Genomic DNA, 26,282 nt, shown 5'->3' on the forward strand with positions numbered 1-26,282 from the left:
TCTGGCACTGGGAACAGATGCTGCTGACAGCTCTGTCTTGGTGCTCTGTGCCAGAGGCCTGGCAGGAGCTGAGATTTCTCCCTGCCTGGCAGGAGCTGGGATGTGCTGCCTGTGACCCGAGCACAGTGAGGGAGCACCAGTGCTCCCATTTGTCTGCTGGGAATTTGGAATGGAACTGGTGGCACTGGGAGCTCCCTTTCTTGGGAGTGCAGCAGGGGCAGCCCTGGCTGCTCACCCCTCGTGGGTACCTGAGCTTTCAGCACCAGCCTGAGCTGGGCACCCCAAATGGGCACCCCTGGGTGCAGTCCCTGCACCCCTGGGTGCAGGCAGGTGGGGCTGTTTGTCACTTGCATTTCAGCCATGGAGCATAGGACACATGAGGGAGGTGTTGGCTTTTCTGGCAAAGCCATGGAGCAGTTTGGGGTTTATTTTATTTGTGGCTGCACATAATCCTGGGGCAGATGAAGCCCTTTGGGAGGGCTTGTGCAGGGGCTGGTTCCAAAGCCAGATGTCCATGCAGTGGCTCTGCCTGGCTGCTGGGGGTCAGCAGGGCTGGGCTGGCCCAAATCTGTTGTTGTTCTCACCCCCCCCTCGGGTGCTGCTGCTGGGCACTGAGCTCAGGCATGGATCAGGGCAGGATAATGAGCCTCTCCCAGCCTGGGAGCTGCTGAGATGGGGCTGCAGGAATGCCTTTTTCCATGTCTCCATGGAGTTGTTCAGCTGTAGGGAAGTGTGCCTTTCCAGGCAGGAGGGGAAGCAGCGTCCGGGCTCAGCTCAGCAGCGCTGGCTTCCCAGGGAGGAGGGAGCAGAGCTCCTTCCTTGTCAGGCCTGCATCAAGGGCCTGAGCACTGTGGGTCTGTGTGATTTTCCAGTGCTTTGATCAGCCTGTTTAATCAGCCTGTGTTTGGCACCAGACATCCATCCTGAGCCCTCCCAGGGGGCTTTGGGAACGAGCTGCTGGCTGAGCCTGTGTGTGTGTGTGTGCCTTTCTGTGGAGTCATGGCTGATTCCTGGGATCCCTGCTGCCCCTGGCAGGGCAGGGAAGGTGTCTGGGGCTGTCTGGGCACTCACTGGGGTTTGGTGAGTGCCTCTGGGCACAGTTCAGGACATGGAGTCAGGCACAGCCTTCCACAGGGGCTTAATGAGTCCCCGTGTCCCCGAGTGCCAGTGGAGTCCCCAAAGCCAGACTGAGCTGCTGGCACTGCCTGTGGTTTATCCCCAGGGTCTTTGTTCCTTTCAGCTTTTCAGAAAAATGTTTGTATGAACATTAAGGTTTTTTGGGGAAAGTTGCCCCATTTCCTGTGCTGCTTTAGAAACCTTCAGGGTGCCTGTCCTTGCTCCTGAGTTTTCTCCTCCTGACTTGCACCATCCCAGCACAGGGAGTGAAACCTCCTGTTCCAGCTGTGCCCATCCCTCAGACTGGGCTGAAGGGAAAACATCAGGGAGATGCCAGTTTCTCCACAATCCACAAGAAACCACAAAAAAAAAAAAAAAAAAACACAAAAAGAAGAGTGTCAGCCTGTTTGCCCTCCTGCCTGGAGGAGCTGTAGTGCTTGTTGTTAATTCCCATGTGGGATAGGATTACAATTTCCTGAAGGCAAGGTGGGGATGCCTCTGCCTACTGTCTGATGAGTTTTAGGAGCTTCCATCCATGGAAGTGTTCAAGGACAGGTTGGATGTGGCTTAGAGCAACCTGGTCTAGTAGGAGGGCTCCTGATGAACAGTGCCTTTCTGGATTCCTTGTAATCCCCTCAGATCCTGGGAGTTGCTGTGAGGTCTCCACACAGTCTTCTCTTCCCCAGGCTGAACAGCCCCACCTCTCTCAGCCTGACTCCATAGGGAAGGTGCTCCAGTGATCCCAAGGTTGGCTCAGTTGGGTGGAGCATGGTGATATAACTGTGTGTTCCATTGATGGCCAATCCCTCAAAGAGCTGGACTGGGTGATCCCTGTGGCTCCTTCCAGCTGGGAATATCCTGATCCTGAGGCCTGTGCTCTCTCAGCCTGGCTCCATAGGGAAGGTGCTCCAGTGACCCCCAGGTTGGCTCAGTTGGGTGGAGCACAGTGCTGCTAAAGCCAAGATTGCTATAACTCTATGTTCCATTGATGGGCCAATCCCTCAAAGAGCTGGACTGGGTCCTTCCAAGTGGGAATATCCTGATCCTGAGGCCTGTGCTCTCTCAGCCTGGCTCCATAGGGAAGGTGCTGCAGAGACCCTGAGCTGGCTGAGTTGGGTAGAGCATGGCGCTGCCAAAGCCAAGATTGCGTGGTGCTGTAACTCTGTGTGTTCCATTGATGGGCCAATCCCTCAGAGAGCTGGACTGGGTGACCCCTGTGGCTCCTTCCAAGTGGGAATATCCTGATCCTGAGGCCCTGTGCTCTCTGCAGCCGCCGTGGAATGCTGTGTGCTGTTCGGGCTGAAGCGGAGGGCGGCCGGGTTCCTGCGCAGCAACAAGATCGCAGCGCTCTTCATGAAGGTGGGCAAGAGCTTCCCCCTGGCAGAGGAGCTCTGCAGGAAGGTGCAGGACCTGGAGCAGCTCATTGAGAACGCGTAAGGCACCAGCGTGGCTGCCAGTCCTCTCTGCTCACTCGGGTTTCGGGCTGGGAAGTGTGGTTTGGGTCCAACTCGAGCCTCGACAGCAGGAATTGCTCCTTCAGTCTTCTCTCCTGGGTTTTTTATATCTTGACCAAACTGGTTGATGTTCTAGGAGGCTGAGTTGTGGTTGTGGTTTAAGCAGGGGTGGACAAGTTTTAAGTCTCTCTGCCTCAGGTCTGGTGCTTCAGGCACAGCTGAGCATGCTGCTCCTGAGCTGTCACAGTTTATGGACCAGTTCACCAAGCTGGAACCACGTTTGGCCTGTCTCAGTGTGCAGGGCTGGAAGCTGCAGTAATTCTGCCACTGTTTGGGAGAGGATTACTCATCCTTGGACAATTAGCAGGGAGATGGATGCAGCAGCTACCTGAGGGCAGGAATTTTAAGCTGTCCTAAGATGAGCTGCTCTGCCTGTGAGCTCAGCCGTGGAAATGTGTGTGGGCTGCAGGGCTGTGCTGAGGGAGAGCAGAGTTCTGGGATTGTCTTTACCGTGGGGAACTGATTTGGTGATGTGGTTTCAAATGCAGGTGTGGCCCCTCTGGAGCAGGGGATGGGATTGGGACAGGAAGAACCTCCAGAGCTCTGTCCCAGGCAATTCCCTAGGATCCCCCAGCCAACACAGTCAACACCCCCAAACCCCTGGTGGCAGGGGTGCCCTGGGCTCCCTCAGAGTTCAGGGGCGAGCCTGTGGTGTTGTTGTCTCTTGTCTTGAACCTCTAAAGGAGAAACCAAGCCCAGGGGGTCCCAGAGAACGTGCGCAAGGTGCCGAAGCTGCCCAACCTGTCTCCTCAGGCCATCCGGCACCTCTGGATCCGCACAGCCCTCTTCGAAAAGGTCCTGGATAAAATCGTGCACTACCTGGTGGAGAACAGCAGGTGAGCACTGGCACAGCCCACCCATGTCCTGCCCATGGCGCTGGGGGTGTTGCTGGCTGGGGAACACCTGTGTCCACAGGGGACAGGGAAGTCCCTGCATGGCACGGGCCAGGTGTGTCACTCAGTGGGACTCTGGTGGATGCCCTGCTGCTGGTGACCACTGTGCACTCCTTAAAATACAGACAGGCCACACTGGCCCTGGTGATGGCTGGGCTGTCAGGGCTGCATTGTCCTTGTCTTCTGGGATCTGCATGCTGTGCTGGGACAGGTTAGTTAGGAGATGGTGATGCTTGCAGTGTGCTGCAGGAGGGTTGCTGCTCCCCAGGAATTTCTCAGCCTGTTTAAGGCTTCTTGCCCTCTCCCCATCAAGGGGTGATACAGAAAGAGAAGGGCATGATGGGGATTTAAACCACTGTCTGTAACTTGGCAGTGCTCCAGCATTCTGCTGTCCTTTATTTCTTCTAGTAAGTACTATGAGAAGGAAGCTCTCCTGATGGATCCTGTGGATGGGCCAATTCTAGCATCTTTATTGGGTAACCCTTGCTTTATTTGCTTTCCCTCCTTGCTTTCCAAACCCATGCTCCCAAATCTGTGATCTGCAGATCTGGGAGGTGACCGCGGCCGTGGGATCAAGGATGGTTCCCTTATGTTTGGGGTGTTCCTCTCCACAGTGGGGCCCTGTGCACTGGAATACACCAAGATGAAGACTGCTGACCACTTCTGGACAGACCCCTCTGCAGATGAGCTGGTCCAGAGGCACAGGATCCACAGCTCCCACTGCCGCCAGGACTCGCCCACCAAACGCCCAGCGCTCTGTGTGAGTGGGGGAAAAACCTGTCTGCTCCTCCCACATCCACACATCTGGGCTCCCTTTGCTTGGAAAGGCCTCTGGAGCCCTCTGATGAGGGAAGTCTTTGAGGCAGAGGTGCTGGGAATGTGGCCCATGGAGAGCACTGGCATGCCAGCCCCTCTTGGCACTGCATGCCAGGGTCTGTGTCCCTGGGATCATTGTGTATGAACCGAAAGCTGAATCTGCTCTGTGCATTGCAAACAAAATTCACTCCTGGGGCTTCTCTGAGCTTGGACAGAGTCAGGAATCCCCTTAGAGGACCCTGGGGGAAAGACTTCTAGTAGTGATTCTCATAAGTGAGGAGGGAGTGAGGTTCAAAGGAAGCTTTTGGGAAGCCAGAGGGTGTCTGTGCTCACCTCACATTTGTGAGTGTGTCTCTTGCAGATTCAGAAAAGACATTCCAGTGGCAGCATGGATGACAGGCCATCCCTGTCTGCCAGGGACTACGTGGAGTCCCTGCACCAGAATTCCCGAGCCACGCTCCTGTACGGCAAGAACAACGTCCTGGTGCAGCCGGTGAGTCCTGCTGGGCTTGGAGACACTGCTCTGCCCAGCAGCGCCTTGTTCTGTCCCAAACAGATGCAGAAAAGCACATTTTCCATCTGGGAAGGCAGCGAGTAGGCTGTGTTTGTGGAGGTTTTGGTGGTGGAAGAGCTCTGCTCCAGCCTGGGTGGAAACACAGGCTCCTCTCCCTGCCCGTTCTTTGCCACCAAACTCCTTCTCCTGTCCCCTCCTGCTTCTTGTCGTCAAATAAATGAAGTGCAAACTGCTTTTAGTTCGAGCTATTAGGTTTTCCTTGCTGGGAAATTGCTCTCAGCCCTTTTCCAAGGCCTTGAGGTGTCCTGGAGTCTGTGCTGGGAGGTTTTCCAGGGACACAGTGGGTTCCTCCCTGGTTGTGGCTGGGTGGGCAGGGCTGTGTGAGGGGCCACAACTGGGCTCCGGGGCTTTGTGCTTGTCCCAGCTCAGTGTGTCACTGTGTTTCTCCTCCCAGCGAGATGACATGGAGGCAATCCCGGGGTACCTGTCCCTTCACCAGACTGCTGACATCATGGCACTGAAGTGGACCCCCAACCAGCTGATGAACAGCTCCGTGGGGGACCTGGACTATGAGAAGAGGTGACTGTGGGGGGAAGTGTTCCCCTGGGTCAGAGCTTGCATCTGGGATGCAAAGCCATCGCTGTTTTCCCAGAGAAACACCATCACCCTTGAGCCTGTAATGGGAAGGAGGCAGGGAGAGGGTGGCAGGAGGTGCTGTGAGATGTGTCTGCTGGGAAGTGCTCAGAGAGGGAGTGGGGCTTGTTCCAAAGCACACAGAGTGGTTTTGTTTGTTGCCCTGGGGGATTTTTTTGAGGGGAATGCTCTCCCTCCCTCCTGGCACACTGTGCTCCCAGGTTTCTCCTGGCTCCAGGAAAGTGGGAGTGTTTAGGACGTTGATAAACTAGAGATCTTCAGTAGAGCTTGGTCTCAGTTTCATTCATTGTCAGTTGTAGTTTTTTGTTTACCTGTGTACTTTTCATCTCCCTTTTCTTCTTGGCCCCTGGGCCGTTCAGTTGAGCCTGGTACCCTCCCCTAAAATCTGTTTTCATCTCTACACTCCTTTTCTGAGTTCTTGCCTTGGGCATCAGCCTAAGCTCTAAAAATTCCCAGTGTCAAGACGTGACCAAGGAAGAGAGGAGGCAGATGGCACAGTGAGTATGACTGTACAGGGAGTCACTCTTGCACACCTTCCTGTCCTTCACGAGCTGTTTTTAATGCTATTTAAGCACTATTTTTACAAAGTGGCAGAAGCTGCTGCTGCTCAGAATCTGGAAATTTGCTTTGTTGCAAAGCAGTGGGATGTGATTGAGTGCTGACACCCTTGGACAGCAGTGCTGGGCTCTCCACAGGAATGAAACCCTTCCTCTCTGCTCTCTCTGGTGGCCACCAGCTCTCCAGCATGTTCTAGATCTGCTCAGACACCTCGAGGTGCCTGTGCTGAGACAGTTCTTGAACAGAAGCAGCTGAGACCAAATCTGTTGTGAACTCTGAAAAAACCCCACAAATTGTGAGGGTTTATTCCCCCTCCCTGGGGCAGAGCAGCAGCCCAGGCTTGGACCTCACTGCACATTTCCTGAGGGATTCTTGGGATGCTCAGAGAGGAGTGCTCAGCTCTGCAGGGCTCCAGTCCCTCCCTGCAGTTGCCAGGATCCATGGGCACATTTCCTGTGTCTGGGAACAGTGTGAGGGCAGAGGAACCACCCAGGGCAGGCAGGACAGGGCTGGCCTGGCTGAGCTGAGGTGGCAGGGACAGTTCCTGGCTCTGGAGGCATGTTGTCACTCACCAGGCTGGCATCACTGCTCTGGGATCTCATCCTTTCTGTGGCTTTGGCTGCTGCCAGGGGGTGAGGAGCAGGGTTTGGTGCTGCTGTGAGCAGCAGCAGAGCCTCTCACACCCTGGAGGCTCACAGCTTCTCTGTCCCTCTGTTGCAGCGTGTACTGGGACTATGCCATGACCATTCGCCTGGAGGAGATCGTGTACCTGCACTGCCACCAGCAGGGTAAGGCCACACCTGGGGCTGCTGGGGGCTCTGTCACCTGGCACTTGATCCCTTACCTCTTGGACATAGCTCTGTTGTGGCTCCAGGGCAGTTCCCAGAGCTCTGGGTGGTCACTGTGATTTAAGTGCTTCTAGAAAAGTCTTTCCCCTGCTCCTTGCTGTGGTGTGTCACAGACATGTTTTATGAAAAATCCTTTCCTTAGGATTTTTTTTCTCCTGAGAAGCCTCAGAAGCAAAATATAAACAATAATTATCTGCTGCTGTAAAATGCAACAAGTAGATCTGTGATTGGTCTCATGTGGTTGTTTCTAATTAATGGCCAATCACAGCCCAACTGTCCAAACTGTCTCAGTCACAAACCTTTGTTATCATTTCCTTCTTATTCTATTCTTAGCTAGCCTTCTGAAGAAATCCTTTCTTCTATTCTTTTAGTATAGTTTTGATATAATATATATCATAAAATAATAAATCAAGCCTTCTCAAACATGGAGTCAGATCCTCGTCTCTTCCCTCATCCTAAAACCCCTGTGAACACCACCACAGTGGTGCTTGGCTGGGAGTGCTCCAAGGGGGTGATCCCAGCAAGACTTTTCCAGGGTCTGTGCTATCATGGAGTTAGAGAAGAATCCACACAAAGGAGAAAGTCCTTATTTTCCATTCCCTGAGTTTCCTGCCTGTGCTGTGACTGTGTTCACAGGGGTCCGAGGATGGGGGAAGGGATGAGGATTTGACTCCATGTTTCAGAAGGCTTGATTTATTATTTTATGATATATATTATATTAAAACTATACTAAAAGCATAGAAGAAAGGATTTCATCAGAAGGCTAGCTAAGAATAGAAAAAGAAAGAATGAATAACAAAGGCTTGTGGCTCAGACTCTCTGTCCGAGCCAGCTGGGCTGTGATTGGCCATTAATTAGAAACAACCACATGAGACCAATCCCAGATGCACCTGTTGCATTGCACAGCAGCAGATAACCATTGTTCACATTTTGTTCCTGAGGCCTCTCAGCTTCTCAGGAGAAAAAATCCTAAGGGAAGGATTTTTCAGAAAATATCATGGCTGCACCGTTTCCCTCACTGATGGCTGTGTCTGCTCTCGCTGTTGCCAGCAGTAGACAGTGGTGGCACGGTTGTCCTGGTGAGCCAGGATGGCATCCAGAGGCCACCTCTGCGCTTCCCCCGTGGAGGACACTTGCTGCAGTTCCTGTCCTGCCTGGAGAATGGCCTCCTGCCCCACGGGCAGCTGGACCCACCCCTCTGGTCACAGCGGGGAAAGGTGAGTGCCTCTTCCTGCTGGGACCCTCTGCCTGGCATTAATGGCTGCTGTGTTTGAATTAATCCCCTCCCCAAATTAATACATTCAATTAATTAATATTAAAACGTGGTGGTTGGGTTTAGCTCATGCCAAGCTAAACAGACCCTTCTGGAAAGCTGTGGGAGGGGTGCCCATGAAGGTTTGGCTCTCTGGGCAGTACTTTTCCTGTGCCCAGCAGGGTTATGGAGTCACCTGCCACTGGAAACTTGATCCAGGGAATGTGCAGATGTAGCAAAGCAGGTGGGGCAGGAGCTTGGGAAGGAAGTGGTTGGACCTGGGTGGCTGGTGAAGGGCAAGTTCTGCTCCCCAGGGAAAGGTGTTCCCCAAACTGAAGAAGAGAAGCCCCCAGGGCTCCTCTGAGTCCGCATCTGACAAGGAAGATGATGAAGCCACAGATTATGTCTTCAGGATCATCTACCCTGGGACTCAGACAGAGTTTGGTGAGTGCAGGGCAGCCTTTGGGGGGCTGGAGAAGCTGGGACATGGCACTGGTGGGCACAGGGCAAACTGGGAGGTGGTTCCAGGGGAGGGGCTCTGCTTGTGCCACTGCTGCCTGATTTCAATGTCATCATTTAAATCAGGCACCCTGGGAGGGTGGGAGACCCTGGCACAGAGAGCAGCCAGATGTGGCTGTCCCATCCCTGGAAGGGTCCAAGGCCAGGCTGGATGGGGCTTGAAGCAATCTGGGATCATGGAAGGTGTCCCTGCCCATGGCAGGGAACTAAGTAATCTCCAAATTCCCTTGCAACCCAATCATTCCATGAGTCTATCTTTTGATTTTGTCTTGTTGGTGTTTTTGTTTTGTTTTTGTTTTGTTTTTTCTTTTAACTTCCACTTGCTACCGAGTCCTTTGTTTCTGCAGCTGCACAACAGCGTTAATGGTCAGCAAAAACCACTCTTAATAATACCCACATAATATCAGTAAAAAGATTCACTTTGGTCACTTGGGGGCCACCTTCTGCCATCACAAGCCCCCAGGGCTGATTCCTCTCTTGCTGCCCCCAGGCTGCACTAAATCCAGTGATGTTCCCTCACTGTGGCTCCTGCAGCACAAAGGGGAGGTCCCAGCACCCTGCTCTGTCTTCAGTCCCTAACTCGAGGGAGGGGATGCTGCTGGATTGTCCAAAGCAGAAATGCATCTTCATGCCTGGTGGTGAATGATCTGAACCTGGATGAAATGTCTGTACATTTATCCTCACTCTTCTGTGAGATGCCAAAAAACTGTTTTCTGACCTCTGGGGACATCATAGGTGACTTTAGAAGAGGGAGAGAATGAGTTTTAGATGGAAGACTTGTGGAGTGTTCTTTAAAAAAGCTCTGAAATCAGATGGAAACCTTTTTCCTACATTTTGGAGGCTATGAGAGAGAAATTACATCCGCTGTGACTCCTCCATAACGTCAGTTGAGATTATACTTGGTTCTCCCTTCCTTCAGCTGACTAACACAATTCAGTGAGTCAGATAAAAACCTGATTGGAGCTAAAACAGCAGATAGAGATGTGCCTTTCTGTGGCTGCCTTTTGGTCTACCCCTTAAAATTCCATGCTGGGGGCCACATTTTCTGGGAAATGAATTGCTGCCACCTCCTCAGCTGGCATCATCACAGCCTGTGCTGTTCCTGTGCACCTCCTCAGCCAGGGGTGGAACTGCATCATTCTCTCTTCTCCACAGATTCTTCCTTTCTCCCCTTTCACCGGTGCCTTTGTCCTCTCTCTGTGTCTCTAGTTGCCATTAATGGTGCTTTTCACCCACTCCTTGCACCTGTGACTGCTGGGAGAGGGAAGATCATGAAGATTCCAGCTGGAAGCAAGATGGTGGTGATCCCCAAATGGTGTCTGAGTGTCCCTGGCAGATCCCGAGCTCTCCGTGCTGCTCTGGGCACCTCCTGGCATCAGTGTAATGAGCTCTTGGTTGGGTCTGGTGCTCAGCTCACCTGTGTTGTCACTTGAGAGCTCCTGCACAGCTGTCCCTGTCACCACTGACTGTCACTGACCCATCAGCTCAGTGGGAGGGGAAGGGGCTTCTCTGGGAATAATTCAGTATTTTTTCTGCCAATGTAATTTATTCCTTATCACAAGCAGGGAGAGCCAGTGAGACCAAGGGAGAGCGAGGGCACCTTTACCCAGCCAGAAGATGAAATTTCTACCACAATTTAATTTCCAAGGAGGAGTAAAAAGGATTATTCCTCATGGGCTGGGCTGTGTGTGGGTGGTACCTGGGCAGGACCCAAGGCCTTTGGAGTAGCACTTTGAGTTTAAGCAGGGATTAACAAGTGACAACATGCAGAGCTCCTGCTGTGCCTCTCAACCTCCTCATCCAAGCCTTCATCTCCTCTCTTGTGATTTGGATGCTCCCTTCTTTCCCTGAACTTTGGATGGGATCCTTTGAGGGATGGGCCTTTTCCCTTCCAGTGTTCCACTCTTCCTGGGACAGCAGCTGATTTCAATCCTGTTTTTCTCTCTGCAGCCTCTGCGTTGGGTGTTGGGTTTCTGCCTTGGTCAGCACGAAGCAGTTTAAGATCAGCTTTCTGAATTAGCTGGTTAATTAGCAATGGTTCTCTCTCATCAGTGCTGTTTGTTCCCTTTCCTTTCTCCTGAGCTCACCAGTGCTGTGATTCCCTGTGGTGGCTCCTGCTTGGTTGCTGGAGCCTCCTTGGCAAGAGTGGGATGCTGCGTTTGCCAACGAAAGCTCTCTCTGTAGCTCCCTGACTGCAGGGCAGTGCCAGGCTGTAGCTGATGCTCCTCTCTGCCCTCCTGCAGTGCCCCAGGACCTGATGGACGCTCCAGGGGCTGTCCTGCCCCCCATGTGGCAGCCCAGCACCCGCAAATCCTCCTGCTCCTCCTGCTCCCAGAGCGGCTCCTCCGACGGGGGCCCGGCCAATGGCTGCAGCCACGAGAGGTACAGGGGCACAGGGGCACAGCAGAGCCAGGGCTCGTGTCCAGGAGCCATGGCAGGGTCACTGGGAGGTGGCTGAGGTGAGCCTTGTCCCTGCATCTGGGACATCTCAGCTGCTCCATAGCCTGGCAGCAGGAATTGCTGCTCTGAACCCGGGCAGCGTCCCTGGTGAATCCCTGCAGGCAAAGCTGGAGCAGAGGGATCAAAGCCAGGCTGAGGGGGTGCACAGGAGCACCTTCTCCCCTCACATCCTGTGTGTTTCTGTTGGCAGAGCTCCACTGAAGCTGCTGTGTGACAACATGAAGTACCAGATCCTGTCCCGGGCTTTCTATGGATGTGAGTACTTGTGAGCCCCTGCTGCTTCCTCGGGATGTGTGACAGGATAAGGGATGAGGTCCTGGGCTGGGAGTGGCTGGGGGAGCTGGGACCAGCCTGCTGCACGTGCTCAGGGTGGGGAGCAAACAGCTGGGCTCTGCCTCTCAGCCTTGAGCCCCATGAGCAGCAGCACTGGGGGTACAAGGTGAGGGACCTGTCCTGGTACAATCCCTGCTCCAAGGGCTGGGTGTTGCTGGGTAAAGGTGTCCTTGCTTTCTCCTGCTCTTCATCCTCGTGTTTCCTGGAGCTGCACAGCTGAAGGTGTGGTGTTCCTGCTGCAGGGCTGGCCTACTGCAGACACCTGTCCACGGTGAGGACTCACCTGTCGGCGCTGGTGAACCACAACATCGTGTCCCCTGATGTCCCCTGCAGCGCCAGCGCGGGGCTCACCGTGGACATCTGGCACAGATACCTGCAGGACAGCTCGGTAGGGCCGTGCCCTGGGGACACAGGGCAGTGCCACTGAAGTGGGTGTGGCACGGGGAGGTGGTGAAACACATCAAGAAGCTCCTCAAGGAGGGAAGTCAGCCAGGCTGTCCCAGCACAGAGCCTGAGGCTCCTAATCCTTGGCATGTGAGAGCTGAGGAGTGAGCACTGCTCTTCTTCAGGTGCTTCTGCTCAGAGCCAGCCTGCAGCAGTGTCTGTCACACAGGTGCTGCTGTCCTGAGTGGGGTCCTGATGTGCTGCCAGCTCAGGGGCACAGCAGCGGTGCTTTGGTGACTTTGTGGGCCACTCTTTGGTGTGCAGAGCCAAAATGTCCACCCACAGCCTCTGGCTCTGCTTAAGCCCAGGCAGGGATCTGAGGGATCATGGGCAGTGGGGCTGGGGGCTCTCTAACAAAGAGACTAGACAGAGTTAAAAATAAAGTAGGGATTTATTAGAAGGCCTCAATGGATACACCTTGGGCAGCACAAGAGCCCAGCCAGGGCTACACCCAAGATGAACCCAAAATGCACGACTGGTCATGGGGTCTCTCACTTTTATAAGTTTTGCTCCATTTGCATATTGGAGTTAATTGTCCAATTCCAGCTTTAGCCCATGCAGTCCCATTCTGCTTGTTTTTCCTCTCTTCAGTCCATGTTGTTTATGCTCTTGGGCTTGAGATTTGGATCATTTGTCCTTGGTCCCCAGCTAGAGAAGGAATTGTTGTGTCTTCCTGCTCTGTGAAGAGAGCTCACCATCCCCTAATATGAAGCTCAGAACACCAAAGCAGCTCAGAATCTGAAAACCACAAATGCTAAAACCCGCGGCATCAATTGTGGTGCTGATGGGTGGCACAGGCAGGCTGGGGACACCTGGCTGTGTCTGTGCCCTCACCCAGGCTCTTCCCACAGAGTTACGAGGACCAGGAGCTGCTGCGGCTCATCTACTACGGCGGGATCCAGCACGAGATCAGGAAGGCTGTGTGGCCCTTCCTGCTGGGCCATTACCAGTTTGGGATGACAGAGGCAGAGAGGAAGGAGGTTGGTGAGGGTGTGCCCTGCCCAGTGGAGGGGTCTGTGAGCAGAGGTCTGTTAGCTCCATGGAAGATGGTTTGAAGTAGGGGTGAGGAGGAAGAGCCTGTTCCTGGCACTGAGGGGCTGTGAAGCAGGGCACTGGGCTTCCTGGCTCTGTTTTCCACCATGGAAGAAGCCTCAGCACACCCCTGTGAGCCCACTGGGCCTCATGTCCACTCTGGACTGGGCTGTAGGTAGGAGTGGGACAAACCTTTGGATCAGCAGGAATTGGTGGGGCCAAGCTTCTCACTGACCTGTGCAACTCCTCATGTTCAGTGCCTTGTGCACCTTGGGAGGGCAGGGAGGACATGGGTGGGCATTTTTCCATCCAAATTTCGCCACATTTTGTGCAGGGGTAAGTGTGGCTGTGATGTTCACCGCCCTGTGTGGGGCACAGGAGGGGCTGGTTTGGGGCTCTCCAGGGACAGCCATTGCACAGGAGGGGCTGGTTTGGGGCTCTCCAGGGACAGCCATTGCCAGCCCCTGTCCCCCTGTGTGCCAGGCTGACGAGCAGACGCGGGCATGCTACGAGCACACCATGGCAGAGTGGCTGGGCTGCGAGGCCATCGTCCGGCAGCGCGAGAAGGAGTCGCACGCTGCAGCCCTGGCCAAGTGCTCCTCGGGGGCCAGCCTGGACTCCCACATCCAGAGGATGATGCACAGGGACTCCACCATCAGCAACGAGGTGAGGGCTTGGGCAGTGCCCACCCACAGTCCCTGTGGGGTGCAGACACAGGTCCTGCCCAGCCTCCTCCCCTGACCTGTGCCCACCTGTGTGTCTTGCTGCTCACTGTGGAAGTGAAATACTCAGGATTAGCTCCAGGGAAGATGGTCTGAAGTAGGGGTGAGGAGAAAAAGCATGGCATTAAGGGGCTGTGAAGCATGGCATTGGGCTTCCTGGCTTCCTTTTCTGGCATGGAAGGAGCCTCAGCTCACCCTCAGTACACTGTGTCATCCAGCACCTTGGGACTGGCTTTTAGCAATACAGTGAGGAATGAGATCCACAGCCCAAACTGAAGGGTGTGGAGGGAAAAGCCTGTGAAAGGAAAGGCAGTCCTGGGAACAGAGTCCAGGGAGTGTTTCCATGAGAGTTTTGTCCTTGGAGGAGAAGAGCCCAGCATGGCAGAGCATTCCCTGACCTCAGGCTGCTGGCCCAGAGGGGAGGTGAGCGCTGGAGATTTGATCTGCTTCCCTCTGGGAAGTTTATGTGGGTGCTTTGGGAAAGAGATGAGCTCAGCCCCAGTCCTGCAGACTCTGTGTGTGCCCAGAGAGGGAGAGATGCAGGGAAGGCAGGTCTGAGCCATGGGCAGAGTGGAACTGGATGCTGAGCAGCTCTCAGAGGTGCTGCTCAGTTGGCTGAAGCCCTGGGAATCATTCCTATCCCCTCAGCATCTCCACCGTGGCTCTTCCTTTGGACCCACATGTGGGAAGGGAGCTGGCAGAGTGAACACACGAAAAGTTCCCCTCTTTTCCCATCTCAACCTGAAATTTCCTGTTTTAAGTGCTCCCATGGTAATGGAGGAAAACTGTCGCCCTTCCTTTCCCCACCAGAGCCCTGCCCAGCAAACACCCACAATACAAGGGTGGGGACAGCTGCTGTTCTGAATGTGCTGTATTTTCTTAAAATCCTATTGTTTGTGTGTGATGTCATGGCCATGCCTTGCACCTCTGCTCAGTTAAGAGGAGGACTTGCTCTCATTGTGGGCTGGTTGCTCAGAGGGGCCCCACAGAACCAGGCTGATGCCTGCAAAGCCCAGCCCTTCCCTCTGTGCTTCAGCTGGAAGCCAGAACAGGGTGCTCGTGACTTTGAGAGGAGCTGCTTCCACCGAGTCTGGATTAAAACATCAATATTTGTCCTTGAAGAAAAGGAAAAAAGCATGAATATGCTTGGAGGGAGTGTTTTATAGCCTGACTTCATCGTTTATGTAAACGGAGCTGGGCTGAGCTGCATTGCTGCCAAATTAGGACAGAGATTTGTAGAAATTCTCACTCCAGGGAGGCAGCATGACCTCCATGCAGGCCAGAGGAAAGCAGCTCCTTCAGACCCAGCACACAGCACTTGAACAAGTGCATTGACCTAACAAAGCTTTGCCTTTGTCACCTCCCCAGCAGTGTCAGGGGCTGAGGCAGGACACTGTGCTGGGTGATGCAGCACCATGGGTGTGACAGGAAAATCATGGGTCAGATATTCACTGGGTGCATTTCTGCTTGTTCTTCACCTGCAGAAGTGCCAGAGCTCTGCTTGAGTTCCCTCACCCTGACCCCTTTGCTTTTCTTTTCTTTTGTTTCTCATTTTCCCCTGTGCCCTGCAGTCCTCGCAGAGCTGCAGCTCCGGCCGGCAGAACCACGCCCGGCTGCAGAGCGACTCCAGCTCCAGCACCCAGGTGAGCACCTTGTCCCTCCATTCCTTGTCCCCACAGCTCTGCCTTGGCTTGGGCTGACCCCTCACCACAACCACAGCGATTTCTGGCAAACAGAACCGGTGTTGGAAGAGGTGAATGAGTCCCCAACCCGCTTTGGAGTTACTAATGTCAGATCTGTGCTCTGCTTGGGGTGTTCAATGTTCACCTGCCAGCTCTGCCCCGTGGCCTCACACCTGAAGGTCCATGGCTGTTCATGCCCAGGTGTTTAATTTTAACACCTGTTGAAATTTCTGCCCAGTATATAATGCCAAGCAAAGTCCTTTGGAGCAGGGATTTGTGGGCTTGGAGTTGTGCAAATGACCAAGCACTGACTCAAGTCCAGGCAGAAGAAGCTAAGGGGGGATTTTCCTCCCTCTCTACTGCTGGGAACATGGGCACTATGAGTACACAGCTCTCGGGGATGTAGTGTCCATATTCCCAACATTTCCTGAATGCTTGGGATGTCTTCCCACTTTTCAGGTGTTTGAATCTGTGGATGAGGTGGAACAGACTGAAGTAGATTCTCAGCTGGAAGATGGCAAACAAAGCAAGATCCCCAATGGGACAGTCCCCAATGGCACATGTTCCCCTGATTCTGGGCACCCCTCTTCCCAAAACTTCTCCATCACATCGGGGTTCTCGGAGCGCAGCTTCAGCAACGAGGACAGTGCCCTGGAAACCACCAAATCCTCATCCAGCTCCCAGGGAAAGGCTGCTGGTTCTGACCTGCCAGCCCCACCAGACACAGATGGTGTCCAGCAGGAGAAGCTGCAGGGCCAGGACAGCCTGGAAGGGGAATTTCCCACTGGTGGAAGCGTGGATTTTGTCCCCATGGGTGAGGGCTCGGCGGGGCTCCTGCGTGACAGTGACACTGTGGCCCTGACTGTGGTGGAGAGCTGGGCAGACAGCGAGGCTGAGAAGCAGAGCCTGGTGGAGAGTGAGGACAACCTCTCTGAGGAGCCAGAGATGGAGAGTCTGTACCCACAGCTGGACTCTCTGACTGTGACTGATCTGACCAGCAGTGAACCAGCTGCTCTGTCCTCCACGGGTGTCACCTACTCTGTAAGTACAGACCTGGCAAGGGGGGGTTCCTTCCTGGCTGCCCTCCAGGACCCCAGAGCAGTTGGGGTGGGAAGGGCCCTCTGGAGATCATCCCCTGCCAAGGGAGGGTCACCTGGGGTGGGTGACACAGGATTGTGTTCAGGTGGGTTTGGGATGTGTCCAGAGAGGGAGATTCCATGCACTCCCTGGACCACTATTCCAGGGCTGTCACCTGGAAGGGAGGAAGTTTTCTTCCTGCCACCCTGCATGGGAAGAAGTTTTTCCTCATGTTGTTGTGTTTCAGTTTATGGCCATTGCTCCTTGTCCTGTCACTTGGTACCACTGAAAAGGGTCTGGCACTCTCCTTTTGGCACATGATTTGAGATGTTTGTATGGATTTATGAGGTTTCCTCTCAGTCTTCTCTGGACTGACCAGGCCCAACTCCTGCAGTCTCTCCTCATCAGAGAGATACTTTAGACTCCAAATAATCTCTCTGGCAGCTCCTTGTCTTTCTTTATCTGTGGAGCCCAGAATTGAGTACCACGCTCCAGATGTGCCTCACCGGGGCTGAGGGAGGGGCAGGATTTACCTGCATTTGCCCTGTGCTGATCCTGCAATTGGGCACAGAGGGGCTCCCACCTTCCACCCAAAGTCTGCCTTGTCTCTCCACTGCCCTTGCAGCTCTCTCCCTGCTTTTTACTAGAAAACAAATCAACTCTGCTCTTGTTTTGGGCAGCCAGAGCTGCTGGACATGTACACGGTGAACCTGCACCGCATTGAGAAGGACGTGCAGCGCTGTGACCGTAACTACTGGTACTTCACCCCCGCCAACCTGGAGAAGCTCCGCAACGTCATGTGCAGGTGGGGGCTCTGGGGGCCTTCCTGGGATTCACCTGCAGGCTGGAGCCTCAAACTGTGATGTGGTTATGGAGTTTTGCTCCTTGCCTTGCTCCCCTCATCACCCCAGCACTGGGGCCGCAGCTCGAAGGATGCGGCAGTTCCCAGAGCGAGGTGTCCGGCTGTCCTTCCCCATCACTGCTGTGTCCTGGGGTTTTGGACAAGGCAGGGGCTCCCTGCTTCTTGGAGCATGCCTGGCAAATGTTTTAATGAGGATCAGCCCACAGAGCTGTAGTGCTAATGAGAAAGTGCCTGAAGCACCAGGATGGTTTGTGCCTGCCCAAAATCCCAGGAGAGAGCCAGACCTGGGTGCATTTCTGAGTCCTTGTGACTCAGAGCTTGCCTAGTGACACTCACAGGCTCAGACCAGCTCCAGCTCAGCTCCTGCTTCACAGGCAGAAAAGGCTAAAATATTATTACTCATCTTGCAAACATGAGGAGAAGCTGCTGTTCCATTGGTGCTGTCACTTCACCCGACAGCCAGAGCTGGAGATCTCTGCTGAGATTAGACCTTCAGCACAACACATTTTGGAAAACCAGTGGGCAGGATGGAAAAGATCCTTCCCTTGTGCCAGCAGCAGATCTGAGTCCTCTCTGAACACATTTTGCCTTGCTACCAAAAAAGGGAAGATATCCCTGCAGGGCTGGGTGCTTCCTGGGACACTGGGAATGGGAAGGGGAGGCAGGCAGTGTCTGCAGGGAGAACCAAGGGGATGAATGGAGGGAGAAGGATGAGAATGGGAGATGAACAAGTTCTATCAGTCTCTGCCCTTTAACCAGTGACCCCGCTGTGCTGTGCTTTCCCATTTTGCTTTTCCCTGTGCTGATTTGCCCTGCAATGGCCACGGCACAGCCCTGGAGTGACCCTGGATGTGGCCATGGCAGGGTGTTGATCCAGGACTGTGCCACGCATGCCTTACCTGAGGGGCACCACAAGAATTTAATCATTTGCAGCACAGGGATAACAGAATGAACAGGTGTGATTTACCCCAGCATCCTGGGAAGGGAGACAGGGCATGGGCAAAGGAAGTGACAGGTGGTGGCACTCAGGTCCTAGGTCACCTCTCCTGCTCTCTCACACAGCTACATCTGGCAGCACATTGAGATTGGCTATGTGCAAGGCATGTGTGACCTGCTGGCCCCTCTGCTGGTCATCCTGGATGATGGTGAGTGCCTCTGCTCTGCCTTCCCTGTCCCTGTGTGGGGATCTGTAGGGGGATGTGCCAGGTGGGTGGTGGCCCTTTGCAGGGGAGTGCCCGGAGGTGTGGAGCAGGATCCCGTTTGTCCCAGGAACCCACCCTGGGGCCAGGCTGGACTTTCTGGAGGGACATTGCTGCTGCAGGAGCAGCAGGGCCCATGCAGCCCTGCAGTGATGTCTCTCCTCCCTGCACAGAGGCTCTGGCCTTCAGCTGCTTCACCGAGCTGATGAAGAGGATGAACCAGAACTTCCCCCACGGAGGAGCCATGGACACCCACTTTGCCAACATGAGGTCGCTGATCCAGGTGAGAGCTCCTGGCATGGGGATGGCAGCTCCTCACACCCAGGGGGGAAAGCTGGTCCTGGAGGGGCTGAGGAGCAGGAGGGACAGCAGGGGCTGGAGCAGTGTGTGCCAGGAAAGGGAGGGAGGTGCTGGTGCAGTAGGAGAGCAGTGGGATGGAGGGAAGTAGGCAGAGAGATGGCTGGTGCCTTGTGTGTGCATTCCTGAATTTCCTTTTGCTTTTCTTGACAGATTCTGGACTCTGAGCTCTTTGAGCTGATGCACCAGAATGGGGATTACACTCATTTCTACTTCTGCTACCGATGGTTTCTCCTGGACTTCAAAAGAGGTGTGTGCTGAGACTACCCAAGGGTGGGGCAGGGTCTGCTTCCAGGCTCCTCAGCAGGTTTAAACTTTAATTCCTTTTCACTTTTCCCTGGTTAATGTCTGGCTGATTGCTCTGTCTAGATACAGAACCTGTTGTTCCAGAGCTGCTGCTGAGCTTTTCCATGAGTGTGTCCTGGGGCCTGTGTCACCTGCTGCTGGGCAGAATATTTCTCCCCACAGATGACTGACAGACTGCTTCCAGCTGGAGCAGGTTCCTGTGGGAAGGAAGCACCCAGTGTGTCTCCCCAGTGCTGCTGTGAGCTCTGTGAGCCAGGGTGGGGTGAGTGGAGGGGTAACTGCTGTTCTCTGCTCACAGAGCTGGTGTATGATGATGTCTTTGCTGTCTGGGAGACCATCTGGGCTGCTGCTCACGTCTCCTCTGCTCACTACGTGCTCTTCATAGCCCTGGCCCTGGTGGAGATGTACCGGGACATCATCCTGGAGAACAACATGGATTTTACAGACATCATCAAGTTTTTCAATGGTACAGCTTGTGCTCTGTTGGGCTGAGTTTGGGGCAGCTGCTCAGGTGTGGGAATGTTTAACAGCCAGAGCTCTGAGGGATCTGGTGGGGCTGGAATCCACCTGCCCTCCTCAGCAGTGGCCAAGCTGGGTGTGTTGGAGGGAGCTGAGGTTTGGGCTGGTTCAGGATGGCTCTCCAGAGCCAGGTGTCCCTGCCAGGGGAGGTTGGGAATGTGGCAGCACAGGGATAACAGAATGAAGAGCTGGGGGCTGGGGGCTGCTCTGCTCTCACCTGTCTGGTTTGTGTTGCAGAAATGGCCGAGCGCCACAACACCAAGCAGATCCTGAAGCTGGCTCGGGACCTGGTCTATAAAGTGCAGACTCTGATTGAGAACAAATGAAGGAGCTGGAGCAGATGAGGCACCCAAAGAGCCAGGACTCCCCTCCGAGGCTCCCTCCCTTCTCCTGTCTCTCCAAGTGCCACACCTGTGGGACTCAGGTGGTGGGACACGTGCTGCTAAGTGAGCTGGGAGTCCCCTGGGCTCAGCACAGGCCCAGGCTCAGACCTTCTGCAGTGACTCAACCAAAGATCCCTCCAGGTGTGTTCCTGTGCCTGGAGCAGGACCAGGCCGTGGCTTCCTGGCCTCGGAGCAGCTGCTGTGGCCACCAAAACTGCCCAGGCATTGCCACATCCCAGGGTGCAGCTCGGGGGCTGGGGGAGCAGAGCTTGGTGGCACAGAGGGGAAGCTGATTCCTTGGAAAGCTGCTTGATTCCTTGGAAAGCTGCTTGCTTGGGGAGCCCTTCCCTGTGGGGTGGGAAGGCAGCCAGCCCTGCGAGCCCAGGCAGCACAGGGATGCTGCCAGTGCTCAGCTTCTCACTGACACAACAAGGTTCTGCCAGTAATGGGGGGGACTTTGATCACAGAAATTCCTCTTTTGATCTTGTCCCTCAATGCATTTCTTCCCCTTCAGTATTTTCTTTTTTTAGGGCTCTGTTTTCTCCCTGGGATTTTACATTGTTCCTACAATATCTGAGCACACAAGAGGTTCGTGTCTGGGAGGATTTTCAGAACAGCTCCAAATTCAGCATTGGGGTTATTTTTCAAAGTCCAGCCTCTGTAATGTTCTCTGAACACTGGGAAATCTGGTCCTGACCTCCTCTGGGAACTCCAGGCTGGAGGTTTTCTTACCTGCCTTACTTTAGCTGCTTGTGGTAGGAGTCTGGTCTCTTGTTCCTCTGAGCTCTTGTGAGGGAAGGGCTCCTCAGAAGGCAAGTCAGAGCTCCTGATTATCCTGACTTTCCCTCTGACAGCTTCAGGGCTGGCTGTTGAGTCCCCTAAACCCACTGAGCATCTCCAGTTAGGTCTTGGTGGGCTTTTCCCACAGGCCTGTGAGAGGAAAATAGCCCAAGGTCCCTGAGTGGGCTTTGCTTTGGGAAGATGCCCTTGTGTGGCCACTTTTCCTGCACAGCCTGGAGCCCAGTGCATGAAGTGCCTCTCCAGCTGCTGTGTCCCACACAGGCTGCCCCTGCAGAGGCTTCGGAGTCATTTTTCAACTCAGGTAAAAACAATACAGGAAAAGGAGAGGGGTGGGTGGGTGATGGAGGGTCCAGCCCAGCCAGGGAGGGCAGTGCTGAGGGTGCTGAGCTGGAGCTCTCTCTCTGAGGGTACTTTCTCTCAAGTTTTGCTGCAAACTTTTGTGTTCCCCTTGGTGCAATGTGTGCTGTGTGTGTGCTCTCCTCTGGCCCTGCTCCTGCCTTGCTGCTGGAGTGCTCCCACAGGAGGGGAAGGGGCCCTTCCTCCCTCCTCCTGTGGATCATCTGTCTGTGCTGGTTTGTGTTGGCTCGTGGCACGTGTCAGATGTTGCTGGCAGAAAAAAGGTGGTTGTCAGTCTGCACAGGAGAAAACTGCTGCTTCAGGGAAGGGCTGAGCAGCCTGGTGGAGTGGTTTGCTGTTTCTCAGCAAATCAGCAATTTCTGTATTCTAGGACATGGAGGTCACAGCTGCAAAAGGCAGTGGCACATCCTGAACCCTTTGGGGAACGGGCTGGGGCAGGGGGAGAGCAATGGGCAGCCCTTCACTCCTCATAATCCCAAGAGATGTGTGCAACAATCCGGGAAATTCCCTGAAGCAGTAAAACCCCAAAGGGTGCTGGACTGCAGTAGCACAGGAAACAAAGAGCTTGAGATCTGCCAGTTCCTGTGAGAATCTTTCATCTTTCCACCAAGCAGAGTGAAAAGCTCGTGTCCTCCCTCCTTCCAGGCTGCTCCTGTTCCCTCAGGGCTCTAGGACAGATCTGTCACCTGTCTAGAGGGAATGGGAAGTATCTGTTCTCCCTTTCCTGAGGGCCAGGGTCACCTTAAACACCACCTGACCAAGCAACATTGCTGATGCTAAACCTTTCAAGCTTCTTTCCTTGGTTTTTAAACAAAAACAGCCAAGAAATTCTGCACAATATTTGCTGTCTGTATTAACTGAGAGTGTCTTTGGGCCGCTCAATAGCAGTGTTTTTTTGAATAATTTCTGGAGGGGGAGGGGAAAAAAAAGTATTTATTTATTGATTGTACCTGACTGTGTGTCCTTGTGTGCTGTGTGAGTGCGCGCTGTTGTGCAAATGGAGATAGAAATTTTCAATGTTATTTACGATATCTTGTAAATGTTTACCAGAGAATTGTGTCTATATATAATATATATACAGTATAGAGAGAAAATATGTCAACTAAGTGGGTTATTTTTTGAGGGGGGCGGTGGGATGAGAAATCTTTTGCTTCTAAGAACTGTGTGGTTTCTATAGCACCTATTCCATGATGTGCCAATCTGTCACTGTCCCTGTGCTGGGAGAGTTGTTCTGGTGGGGCAACAGGAAGCTCAGAGCAGAGCCACCCTCACAACCTCAGTTTGGCTTCATCTTGCTTCTGGCTTTAAGACTGGACAAGAGGAAAAAAAATTAAGGAAAAATAATTTTAAAAAGCTTTGTTTCAGCTGTGTTGCTGGGCAAGTTCTTGTGCTTGTGGGGACCCACAGTGAGACCCCACCAGGAGCTTGGGGCTCTCTTTAATGCTTAAAAGCTGCTAAGGAGCTGAAAAGCAAAGGTTTTGCTGTGCAGCTGTTTGTGGGTCTTCTCTGGGCTCAGCCTCTCCTGCCTGGCTGTGCCCCCCTGCAGGATCCCCATGAGATAAAGCCTTGTTCTGGAATTCTGACAGGGGCAGTCATGGTGCTGGGAGCCAGCAGGGATCTCTCCCAGCTGTGCAGCCCAGGATGGCCTGTTTTTCACGCAGGAGAGGCTGTCACCAGGCTTGTCCATATACAGTAATCTTGTCTGGCCCCTTGGGGAAGAGGAATGTCTCATCCCAGCAGCTCTGTGCAGCTGAAATCCCCCCCACAATGGCACTGCCAGCCCAGGACTATTTTAGCCTGTGGGAACAGGGACTGGAGCTCTGTGCCTTAAACAGACAGAGGGCAGGGTTAGATTGGATTTTAGGGAGAAATTCTGCACTATAAGGCACTGGCACACCCTGGATCCCTGGAATTGTCCCAGGCCAGGTTGGACAGGGCTTGGAGCAACCTGGGATAGTGGAAGGTGTCCCTGCCCATGGCAGGGGGTGGAACTGGGTGATCTCTAAGTTTCCTTCCAACTCAAACCATTCCATAACTCCACACCTTCTGAGGAGATTGCTGCAAGGGTGGCATGAGCTGCCAGCCCACGTTCTCTGCTCCAGTCACTCCAAGCTGAGCCTGAGGAAGGAGGAAAGGATGGGCTCCATGGGCTGAGTTCAGCTCCCATCCCACCCTCACTGAGCACCCACATTGCTGTGGGGTTTGTGCTGAGCTCAGGTAACCTCAGTGTGTGTAAATCCACTGAGTGTTTGTGTCCTGGCCCTGTGTTCCTCAAATGGATTCTCTTCCTGCATTTGAGCTTTCTGCTCTTGCAACCTTCCAACGAGCTCCTGGTACCCATCTCTTTTGGTGTCACCTGTGCAGATCCTTTAGAAGTTGTGTTTGTTCCTAAATGTGTGATTTTCATAGGAGTTTTTCTCTTGCTGTGTTGAGTCCCTGAATGGCTTTGCTGTGAATGTTTTTCACGAAGACTGAGAGGTTTGGTTTGTTTTTTTTTTTGTGGGGGAACTTCCTGCTGTGTCCCTGTCCTGCTCTCATCCAGCCCCTGGCATGGGGAACATCCCTTGACTCATCCAAATGCACCTGGTAGTGCAATGTGAGCCAGCAGTGGAACTGTAGGTGTCAGCCCTTGTCACTGACAGGTGGAAAAAGGCTGAGAGATGGAACTATTGAAGAGATGGGTCCCAAAATCCCTGGAGACACAAGCCTCGTGGCCAAGAGCAGTTTGTGGGATGAAGTTCTTATTATTCTTTGGTTTTTATTTATTTATTACTTATTTTGCCTGACTATTTCTCCTCTCTTTCCTGGATTTTCCTGAGGTTGGTCCCCTGCACTGGGAGCCACAGTAGCCAATGGGCCTCTGACCAGGGACTGGCACCACTTTTGAGATCCTCATCCCCTAAGTTTGCTTTTGAAATATCTGACAATATCTAAATCACTTCAGTTTTGGGATTCTCATCCCCTAAGTTTGCTTTTGAAATATCTTACAATATCTAAATCTCTTTTCTCCAGAGGCACAGTGGGAACCTCTGAGCATTTGATCAGTAGGACCAAAATGATGGTCATGTCATCAAAACCTCTGTCTTATTTCTCATTCCATTTGGGAATTTCCCTGAGTACTGAGCAGTTCTGGGCTTGTCTTCAGCATTTTACTATCGTGTGAGCACAAACTGATAGAGCACAATGTGGAGATGGAGTTCCAGCCCTTCCTAGCACCATGGAAGGGTTGGAACTCACCAGAACCTGTGTCAGAAATTCCTGTAAAAGCTTTTTCAGATGCCCTGAAGTAGATCAAATGCCACTGATTGTTCCAGGTTTTCCACTCAAGGTCAGCATCCTCATTGCCCTGAATAAGCAATATTTCACCAATTAAGGCATCTAAACAGTTGTGGTTCTTAGTGTGACCACTTTTCTGTCCTCTGGTGGCCACGTGGGCCATGGCCACACATTCACACAGCTCAGTGTGTGGATCCTTCCTTCCCAACTTTGCCTGAATCCCGAACTTCTGGAGAATGTACACAGTTTAGAATAGCCATGGAAGTCTTTTAATGTGTCTAATCTAATCTAATTTCTAATTTAATTTTGGATTGGTGCATATTCCACCTTTAAATTCCTGTTCAGTAGTTTAATAGCTTCCTTTTATAGATGGGTTTTGCACATGGAGGCTGAGCAGAGCCTGTGGGTGGTGCTGCAGGGAACAGTCCCTTCTCCATGGTGGCTCCTGAGCCATCAGCAGTGGGACATGACTGGGAGCACAAGGGCATTTTGCATCAGTGCTTTGGTGAGGGGAGGAAAAGCACCATTTATCCTCTTTTTTTAAAATTTATTTTTTAACAAATTAATGCTAAAGATTAAACTATGCACAAGACCTTAAATACATGGAAGTTTTAGGAATGAGTATGGCTTTGCTGCTAAGGACAATAAAGAATTGAAAATCCTGATCGTGGATACTGAGAGACTAAAAATGTCATTGTTGTGGCTATGTAAGATTGACTTAAATTCTCAGAAATTCATTCTCTTTGGAGAGTAATTCCCAGAAGCCAGGGAAGAAATTGTTTTCCCAAACAGAATTAATGAAAAGCTTTGAAAATGCAACGTGGATGTAACCTCAGACCCACGACTGTCACTTCCCCTGTTCGAGGAGTGTTCTGGAGAGCCAGGCAGGGCAGCAGGGTGTGACAGCCATCGTGGGGGCTCTGTGGGACAGGGAATTACCCCTCAGCACAGGGATTTGAATGTATCTGGTGTCCTGGCATTAGACTTTTCTGTTGCCCTACACAGAATTGCTGCTTTTCTCTGTTGGATGCCATTTTGGTCTCTGGGAGTTGCTCGATCTGAGCTTAATGAGCACTTACAGCTTTTAATCTATTTGTAGAAGTGCTGCTAATGTTCTTAGATTATCTGAATTCCACACTGTGGTATAATATCTGTTTTATATTATTTTATTCATGCTTTTGGTTGTTTTTTTTTAATGTAAACTGTTCCTTATTGTTGTTGAGAAAGAAAAATTAAAGCTCTATTCTCTATGGTTAATGTATTTTCAAATCAATCAGATCTTGGTGGTTCTTTCTGTCTGTGTGGTCCCTGGGAAGGCAGTGAATGGGGATACCCTGAGCAGGGAGTGCCCAAAATGCTCTTCATTTCCACACTGCTCATGGATTTCAGAGCCTCTTGTTGCTCATGGTGAGTGTCCCCTGTGCTGGGGAGGACCTGGGCTCCTTTTTGCACCCTCCTTGCCCTCATTGTCCTCACTTTTCCCCATCCCCTGCTCAGTCCAACTTTGCTGAGCTCTGGGCAGATGTGTGGCTGTGACACCTCCTTGGTTCTGCTGGCACTGTCACCTCTGTCCTTTTTCTTGCTCTACCCTCCTGTAAAGTGGAGAATTTAAACTGATGGTGAAACAGAGTGATGGAAGAGGAGGAAGAGCACTGGGGAAGGGCTGGGCCAGGTCCTTGGTGCTGTGTGGAGTGAACTGCCCCAGACAGAGCAGATGGGGAGTGACACAAGGTCCTGGTGTGTGACCGTGTTCGCAGGGGTCTTAGGATGAGGGAAGAGATGAGGATC

At 52.9% G+C, this 26,282-nt stretch overlaps 1 protein-coding gene across 4 annotated transcripts in view; it reads left to right on the plus strand.

Moving 5' to 3' along the window:
• The window catches only part of SGSM1 (small G protein signaling modulator 1), a 38,564-nt gene extending 12,797 nt beyond the window's left edge, over positions 1–25,767 (plus strand). For 2 of the 4 annotated variants that reach the window (XM_071445240.1, XM_071445242.1), the window contains 22 exons: positions 2,387–2,549; positions 3,314–3,466; positions 3,932–3,999; positions 4,138–4,283; positions 4,701–4,832; positions 5,308–5,432; positions 6,786–6,853; positions 7,964–8,130; positions 8,480–8,609; positions 10,928–11,066; positions 11,335–11,399; positions 11,720–11,865; positions 12,773–12,901; positions 13,437–13,619; positions 15,247–15,318; positions 15,817–16,398; positions 17,115–17,239; positions 18,359–18,441; positions 18,669–18,778; positions 19,006–19,102; positions 19,457–19,624; positions 19,915–25,767. In XM_071445240.1, the coding sequence (XP_071301341.1) occupies positions 2,387–2,549; positions 3,314–3,466; positions 3,932–3,999; positions 4,138–4,283; positions 4,701–4,832; positions 5,308–5,432; positions 6,786–6,853; positions 7,964–8,130; positions 8,480–8,609; positions 10,928–11,066; positions 11,335–11,399; positions 11,720–11,865; positions 12,773–12,901; positions 13,437–13,619; positions 15,247–15,318; positions 15,817–16,398; positions 17,115–17,239; positions 18,359–18,441; positions 18,669–18,778; positions 19,006–19,102; positions 19,457–19,624; positions 19,915–20,003 (3,140 nt within the window). In that variant the 3' untranslated portion in view covers positions 20,004–25,767. Of the gene's footprint in view, positions 1–2,386; positions 2,550–3,313; positions 3,467–3,931; positions 4,000–4,137; positions 4,284–4,700; positions 4,833–5,307; positions 5,433–6,785; positions 6,854–7,963; positions 8,131–8,479; positions 8,610–9,893; positions 10,065–10,927; positions 11,067–11,334; positions 11,400–11,719; positions 11,866–12,772; positions 12,902–13,436; positions 13,620–15,246; positions 15,319–15,816; positions 16,399–17,114; positions 17,240–18,358; positions 18,442–18,668; positions 18,779–19,005; positions 19,103–19,456; positions 19,625–19,914 lie in introns of all 4 variants that reach the window. The other 2 variants (XM_071445243.1, XM_071445241.1) reach the window with 2 other exon arrangements.
• Positions 25,768–26,282: the final 515 nt, after the last annotated feature.

Source organism: Agelaius tricolor, unplaced genomic scaffold (assembly GCF_023055355.1).
Source record: "Agelaius tricolor isolate 1412-34295 unplaced genomic scaffold, bAgeTri1.0.p SCAF_20, whole genome shotgun sequence".
NCBI lineage: Eukaryota > Metazoa > Chordata > Aves > Passeriformes > Icteridae > Agelaius > Agelaius tricolor.